The sequence below is a fragment of the Charadrius vociferus genome, unplaced genomic scaffold (assembly GCF_000708025.1).
Source record: "Charadrius vociferus isolate BGI_N301 unplaced genomic scaffold, ASM70802v2 scaffold115, whole genome shotgun sequence".
NCBI lineage: Eukaryota > Metazoa > Chordata > Aves > Charadriiformes > Charadriidae > Charadrius > Charadrius vociferus.
The window spans coordinates 2,171,458-2,179,951 of NW_009648636.1; the positions used below are offsets into that span (position 1 = coordinate 2,171,458).

The 8,494-nt window shown below is 37.2% G+C and overlaps 1 protein-coding gene across 1 annotated transcript in view; it reads right to left on the bottom strand.

The window, feature by feature from the left end:
• TPCN2 (two pore segment channel 2) overlaps window positions 1-8,494 on the bottom strand; it is a 28,216-nt gene that overhangs the window by 19,126 nt on the left and 596 nt on the right. The window contains exons 2-7 of the mRNA XM_009886300.1: window positions 6,468-6,532; window positions 4,945-5,021; window positions 4,126-4,303; window positions 3,325-3,441; window positions 1,371-1,477; window positions 352-424 (exon numbers count right to left, since the gene is read on the bottom strand). Coding sequence (XP_009884602.1) covers window positions 352-424; window positions 1,371-1,477; window positions 3,325-3,441; window positions 4,126-4,303; window positions 4,945-5,021; window positions 6,468-6,532 — 617 coding nt within the window. The remainder of the gene's footprint in view (window positions 1-351; window positions 425-1,370; window positions 1,478-3,324; window positions 3,442-4,125; window positions 4,304-4,944; window positions 5,022-6,467; window positions 6,533-8,494) is intronic.

An 8,494-nucleotide genomic window follows, 5' to 3' on the forward strand; every position in this document is an offset into this window, starting at 1 on the left:
TAACAAGAGTGAAAGATTTCAGTTGTGGAATAGAAAGGAGTGCTATCAGTTAAGAAGCAAAGCACAGTCTGGAAAAAATTCTTCACTGAAGGAATGAAAAGATTCTAATGCTATTTTGAGGGGCCTTCTAACGCACACGTACAGAAACAGCACTATACATGGATACTATGCACACATTAAATCTCTCTAAACTGACTTTAAACTCATCCCAGTGAGTTGGACAAGGTAACATAACCCTTTCAGGGGAAACAAGTTTCACCAGTTTGATTATAAAACTAGACATGCAGCAGCTATGTGCGTAAAGAAAAAAACCACACCACTATCTACCAAAGCATAAATGTAATTGGTTACCTTTGTTCGAGCAAACAGCAGCATGGCAAACATGGTAAAGAGAGATAGATGAACAGCTAGTAGGAGAACAACACTGTTGGAAAGAAAACAAATCACATGCATTAATTCCAACTTTATCTTATTCTTAATATCTTCTGCTAAAAATGCAAAATGATGCCATATAAAGAAAACAAGGAGTATTTTTAAGAAGCTATATGGAGTTAACAGAATATGATCTAAGTCTTGATTCAGAATAATTCACTTGTTCACGACTCCTCAGCATGAGTTTAGACAGTTGTGAAGGTCAACAAGATTCTAACACTTGTTTTTCTGAAGTTAGGATCATCTTTATACCCTCTGACCAAAATACAGCATCTTGGCTTGCATACACCTTTGATTCTCCTGGGACTTGTTAGTTAACAAGTAACAGGCAAGGACAGTGGGTTCTGTAAGAGGTGCACATACACAACCCATGTCACAGGAAGGGATCTCTTTCAAAAAGTGTCATACTGTCTGGTTACAATCTGACCAGTGGGGTTTCCAGTTGAACATTTCTAAAGAGAGTAAAATTTAACACATACATTGCTAAAACCATTTAGAAATGAAAAAGCTAAAGTAAAGCACTCTGAAGATGTAAAGAAAGGGGTATGTTCTTGTGCGGCACTCATGACTGGACGACAAGTACGTGTGCGTCTACCCCTACCTCTCAGAGGCTACCTTGGAGAAACATGGCATAGACCTCCGCCGAAATGATGCCTCATTTCTTCCCTTACAAAAGGGCCATATACAACATATACAAAATTAAAAAAAAAAAAGTTCAACTAGCATAAAAAAGCTAGAGTCACTTCACATGCATTTTAGAGAAATTTTACAGACAAAAGGAATAAAAAAAGTTAAGACAACCTCCATACACTACTATCTGATCTCACCAACCACTTAGCTAGACTGTCAAGAAGGAAGCTACTGAGATGTCACACACCAGAATACCGAGGGTAACTACATGCTCACTGTGAAAGGATGTTTTCTGTGCTATAAACTACCTTGCCATTTCAGGCAATGTGCTGTTGATACTTTTTAATGTTTTCTTCATCATAGAAGAATTCTGAAGCAGAAAGAAAGGACGAAAAATTCTTCTTATTCTCACATCCTGCAAAAAACAACAGATCAGATACTGAGTTCCCATAAGTTTAGTGGCACAAATACTTTTTATACAAGCTTATCAAAAAACATTGATACACTCAAAGTCAACAGTAACATAAAAAGGCTGCACTCAGAAGCTAAATCTGTCCCACCGAAGTCACAAAACATGCAAAGACTTTATGATTATGAGTGCCTCATTAAAAGAATGAGAGATTGCTTTAAAAATGCACATTGACATTTTAACAGCCTCATCACGCCACCAATTATAAACAATCTAACTTTACTGCTCAGTAGACATAAGCAGGTCAATACATGGCATTTGCATATTTCCTGCCAAGGTCCATTTGAAGAAGAGAATTAGTAGCAAGCTACTTTCAATAAAAACAGATATACATTCTGAAATCAAGTGCTTGATTTCAATTTTCAGCCTTTTTTTTTTTCTTTTTAAAAATAAAGGGCCTGCTTATTACCCAGCAATTTCTGCCTCTAACAGGACTCAAACAGGTGATTGCCTTAATTTTCCTTAACACATGCTAAAGCATTTCAGCTGTGTAATTCTTGCATTCAAGACACCTGCCAGCCTTCAAGTTATTTCTGTGACTTATCAGCTACTTAAACATATTTCAGCATCCTGCATTTTAGGACCAGTCTTCCCAGGGCCACACATAACAGAAAAAAAAAAAAAAAGACAAGAAAAGAAACACCACCTCAAAAAAATACACTTCCTCACTATTTCCTTGCTCATACATCCCAGCATTTAAATTCCTCCTCCTGCCACTGCTTTGTATGGGAGTTTCCTGTTCAAACTACTTGTCCGCTATCACTCCCAAAGATTCTACAATCACTTCTTTCCAAGACACATTCCCCATGTTGTAAGCACAATCCTTCTTTCAACCGCATTATATTTATTTGGCTTGAACATGAAAAGACGTACACACCTTTCTTATAGTTAGATGCTTATAAGCTTAAGTGACACTTCTTTCAACACTCTAAGATCACCTCTTTGATACTACACCACATCCCGGTCAGCAGTGACCAGTGGTCAACTATGACCACTGAAGCCTGAACAACTATAAACAGTGGGTTACTAACAGCAGTAACTGCTTCCAACCTAATCCTAATACAGACAATAATCTGAAATAGGTTTCAAACCTATCTGAAGGCAAAAAGATAACGGTTTTGACACAAGAAGCAAAATTCAAGATTTCTGCCACATTCACTTCCCAGCATTTTTACCCTATTTGTATTTTCTTAATGATGACTGTAAGTGAACAAAAACTAATTTCATGCAGTTTTATGGCATGGCAAAGAAAACCAATTGGGAGATTGCTTTAGTACACAAAGAGAATACTTTTAGAGCCATTTCACAAAACTGACACTCCTCTCAAGACACAATTGTTTTGAGAACAGCACAGGTTCATCTTAGAAAGTGTTGTTAAACTATACAGTTACCTTTTACTTAAACATCATTACATAGACTCTGCCGTTGAATCAAGTTAAGAACATAATTCTCCAACTTTATGCCAAAATTGGTGCTATGCAACCAGAGTTTTCTCTTTATTGGTTGCCTGTTGACAGACTATAGCAATAAAGCTTTATTTAATTTTACCAATGACCCTGTATCTTATATTAAGAATCAGACAGAATCCCTTGAGAAGCTACATTATACCACACATGTTCCTTGTTTCAGTGTATTATCCAGCTACCGAAGACCAAACATGAATTATCTCACCCTCCTCCCTTAATTCTCCAATATACCACATAAATCCTGCTGACTATCCCTTTGCAGGTTCTGCTCCTCTGCCACTCTCCACAACTAAGTTACCGATTGCTTCTGCAGAAAGCAGTTCTTACCTCTGTGCAGAAAAAACTCAGCGATACAATCCAATCAGTAAGGGAAACAGCTAATGTCAGTATATAAGCCATTAGCCATTTATTTTTCCAAAATTCTTCCCATCCAACTAAGTAACTCTGGGGAGGAAAAAAAGAAAAAAACAAAAAACAACTTATTTTAATAATAAATTCCAATACCCTAATAATTATTTTCCAAATATTGGTAATTTTACATCAGTGCTCACAAAGAGCTCCCTGACATCCAAACAAAAAACACCCTGATCAGAGAATTTTTCTACAAGAACTAAATAAAGGTCAGTAAAAGTGAGAGATGCACACAGGTCATGCGAGAGGAATCCTTTGAATGCAATAAAAATGTCCATTTAATAAGCATAAAAAGAGATTTTCCAGAAACTATCCAAAGAAAAGTTCAGTTTCTATTTTTATTTTGTTTAAATGAAATGGCATATATTTCATTATTATTCACCCCTATTTTTATAGCTGAATACCAGCAGCTACACTAAAATTATTGTATTATTGAAATCTATTTCACTTACTCCACACAAACAGGAGTTCATATTTCTTCGGTTATTAAAAAAACAGGCAATAAATTTTAACCGAGAAAATATGCACTCTTCAATGTCTCCTTGAAGTAAGGTTTTAGTATAGCAAAACGATCTCATCATGCAAATCCAAGATTTGAATTACAGTTCTAAGACACCTCCCAAAATATAAAATGGAGGAAAGCAACACTAACTATACCTACTGATCTGCCCAACATGCCTACTATTTCATGCAATACCAGATGAACATGATACTCACCTTCACGGATACATCAACCATGAACACAAGAAAGCAAAGCAGCTCAATGCTTTCTGTTAGGCCACATGGAGGATCCCACGCAGGAGGGCGGTATCGTACATCTGACGTGATAGTAAGCGAAGAAGGCTTTTCAATAAAAGCCAAAGCCAGGATTATAGTAATGGTTAAGCTCAAGACCCTGTTTGGATAGAGATGAAATTAAAAAAACCCAAACAACAAAAGCAACCAATAAAAACCAACAACAAACAACCCCACAAAAAATATGAAGCAAAAAAAACACCACCAAAAAACACCAAACCCGCAAAATGAGTCAGAAGAATCACAAAATACTTAAAGAAATTTTCTAAGCAGTAAACCAAGCTTTATATCGGATTTAAGACAAATGGTCAGACCACAAGCAGCACTCAATTAGCATGCTGCTGCTTGCATTACAATAACATAACTGCTGACCACCAAATAACCCTACGTAGTGTTCTTTTGAAACTAAGATTACAAACAAGCTTGCTACTATTTAACATGTTTAGAAACAGACACTTGGAAAACTCTGTAAACAGTGCTGTAAATCATGCTAATAGTCCGTTCATGCAACTGTCCTATGGCTGTTCCAAAGAGCCATCTACATTATTACATTATCATGTATCTTCTTGCTTTCCACTTCTATCATGTTCACCTGTAATCAATCCACTTGCTTCCTATAGTAAGTTCTTATAAGGAAAAAAAGTACAATTACCTAATTATTTAACACAAACCAAAGATGAGTAATATTTTTACAAAGACTTACTCCTAAACAGAAAAGTAAAAAGAACACCAAGTTCTTACCACTGGGAAGTTCTTGAATAGTACCATCGATAAAGCCACAGGGATCTGGAGTCCACACGGTGATTTATAGATCGATACTGAAGGCAGAAAGTAAAAAGGAAAATTCAAACACTACATTCAGTCTGTCTCAAAGTCAAAGATCAAGCCACAAAAATAAACCAAATTCTAATCAAAGCAGCTCAAGTCTTGAGACAATTCAGATTTCACAATAAGATAAAGAAATTTTTTTACAAGTTATTAATTATTAAAGTGTCAGTCACCAATGACCATACCGGTAGCCTACATGTGTGCAGTGGGAAAGATTTTACTGAAATTTTCCTCATCTAAAGACCACACAGTCATTTAGATAACCAAACTGTGTGGCAGTAATCTGAAGCAAACATTATCATCATAAAAAAATAACAGCATCTGTAATAATTCAGTGCCTATTCTATCTACTCACCAAAACGGTCCACTCATTTAGTTTACTTTTCTAGCATTCATTCCAATCATGGATATTCTTGTGTCTTTTTCTTCCAAAAAGACGTAAGATTAAAACAATTTAATTCTGAATATAAATAAAAGACCTCAATAAGACCTCTATAAATAAGACCTCTATAAATAAAGACCTCAATCTGTGTCTTCAAACAAAAGATGCTAAAAGTTCAAGGAATTACCCATGATCCTTTAGAACCGGCCTGTTTTTGCTGACTCTGCTCAGCCTCTCCGGAGCAGCTGCTCCCAAGCTGCTGTTCCTCTGCCTCTGATGAGAGGCATCTGCTTCCAGAAAGGTGTGTGCACCTTAAATATATCTGATCCCCAGAAATTCCCCAACCAAATGCTGAATGCAGCAAGAGAGCTCAAGAACTGCCCTCCAGCATTCCCACTGCCTGCGACTAATAAGTGGGAGGTAACAGGATGTGGGAATATGCAGTACCGGGCAGTGGAGGAGAGACAAAGAAAGTGAAGACTTTCAAAGGCATCAAGTTCAGCTGAAGCTAAAAAAAAAAAAAAAAAATCCAGCTTCTCGCTTGAAGCTAGCCTTAAACCCTACCAGATCTTAAGCTATGCAAGTAGTCATATTTAGAGTCAAATTACAGGGTTTGCTTAGTTTCTTTTAGCAGTAAGGCCAGTCACTCAAAAACAAACAAAAAAACCACACAAAAAAAACCCAAACCACACAAAAAACCCCAACACCAAACCCACCACAAACCAAAAACCATCCCACAAACCAGCATCTCTTTTGACAATCTTGAAGAGAACCATAGAATAGTTAGGGTTGGAAGGGACCTTTAAAGGTCACCCAGTCCAAACACCCAAAGATAACACTATCTATTTCATTGCGTGGAAAAACTTGTTTCCCCTAGGCAAAAGTTCACTGAAAACTTGCATACCACAGGAATTTGGAATTCTGATTTTGCTTTGTAAATCAAGATGATGTTATGTGGAGGTTGCCTGAACATAAAAAAATTTAAAAGCTAGCAGAATGTGTGACAAATATCCAGCATGGGAAACAGAATAGCTAACAAACAAGTTCAATTTACCTGTATTGCATCTTCAATAAATACTATGGCTTGGTTTATATAAAGGTCATTATCAGCTCCAGTACCTATAAAGTTAAAAAGAAACAAAAATCAGTTGTATTTTGGATAAAGCCTACAGCTTGCTTATGAGTTAACAGAAGGTCCACAACCATGGTTCTCATGATAAAGGGCAGTGCACACACACAAAAAGCGTGCCTGCCACGTTTGCTCCATCACCAGCACTGTGCATTAAATTAAATAAATAATAATCTCAAAGACATCCTGCATCTTTGTGTATTTTGTGAACAGGTTCTCACACTTAGCTTAAGTAGCTAGATTACACCAGTAGTTAAATAACTATCTAAATAGGACTAAATACTACCTAAATAGGACTAGAATATTTCTATACAGAGACAAGTCTTAAGTAACATGCATTGTAATGGAACTTCAAGTTATTCTTTGAGAAAGTGTTCAGTCAAGTGTTGCTGGAAAAATCAGACACTAGCATTTTTCCTTTTGTTTAATAAAGGAACTGAGGTTCAGATTGATCTTGTTCTCTCCAAAACTAACAGAAATCTCTCGTCAGATGAGAACAGAATTAAGTCCTTTTTTAATTTGTCCTATTATTACCATATCAAACAGATCAGAGTTCAAGACAGAAAGGGGTGAAAGTATACAAAGTGAAATAAAATACCACCAAATTAGTTACTATGCAAGATTTCAAACCTCATTACTAACAAGTCCATATGAAGACATATACATAAAGAATAAAGAGCAATTACTTGTGTTGCCTTGAATTAAGACCTCTGAGTAACTAACTTGGCAATTAAACCAACAAGAGACAGGCAAAAGGTAGTAAAGACTAAAATGAGGAAGAAAAAAGCAAGAGTAGGGAGGAAAAAAAAAAAAAAAGCTGACAGGGTCTAGAAATATGAAAAATACATGCTAGTGTAACCTTCCCACAGAGGGGAAGAGGCCCAAGGAGTACTTTATACCATCTCCTCCCAGGAGATGGCAAACCCAGCATGGGATACAATGAGATTGAGTCAGTGCCAGGGCTAGCACAACTTTCTCCAGGCTCTAAGAAATGCCAGAAGCACCATCGGTCTGAGTCCTGAACAGTTTTATGTTCCACATGATTCAGCGGCATCAATTTTCTACAAAGACTGCAAGCAGTTTTTAAATGTCATCATTTATCTGAACATAAGCAACAACACAGTTTTGTACCGATTCCGATATGAACCATGAAAGACTGAACAAAAACAGGAGACAAGCTGGGCTCATGCAATAAAGATCTTATCTTTTTCAAGACATGACACACCAGCTAGACAAAAAAAGTTGTTTAAAGGAACAATATTAGTTAAAAGGATAGCAAGGCCAGCAAAAGCTTTAGATTCTTTGAGCAAAAGCCTAGCGTTAATCCCAACTGTGTTGAAAAGGTAGAATCGAAATAACTGCTCTTAATTCAACACTAAAACAGGGAAATTACCAATAAGTGTTTACTTAAGCAATTGTAGGTTGTTGTTTTTTTTAAAAAAAAAAAAAAAGGCAAAACAATATACTCATTTTCCACGCATGCCACTGAGGATACCCAATATTTTCTGGAACTCTTACTCACAGCAAGTGACACTTAGTCACAAGCGACAACTGAAGCGCTGCTCTGTTCGGGTACGCGGGACCTACCTCAGACCTCACCGCGCTTCTGACACCGAACAAACAGGCAACAAAAGGAGAAGGTCCTGTGAACCTTCTGTGAAGATTGATGTGATACCCTGAAAATAGAGAACCTAAGGTCTCCCAAGGAGCCTTACTGAGGGGGGAATTGAGAAGTCAAACCTCGAATATTCAACGAATTAGAGAGGGAAAAAAAAAAAAGTCATCACCTTAAAAGGATAAAGGAATCAAAACAGAATATCACCCAAGGCTCAGGCTGAAGCAGCGCAAGGTTTGCGCCCAAGGTCAGCGATAGCGGCTCAGTGCTTTCAACCTGGCGGAGGGGCCGCCGTCGGTCCCTCACAACCGCCTCAGGCGGAGGTGCCGGGAGCAGC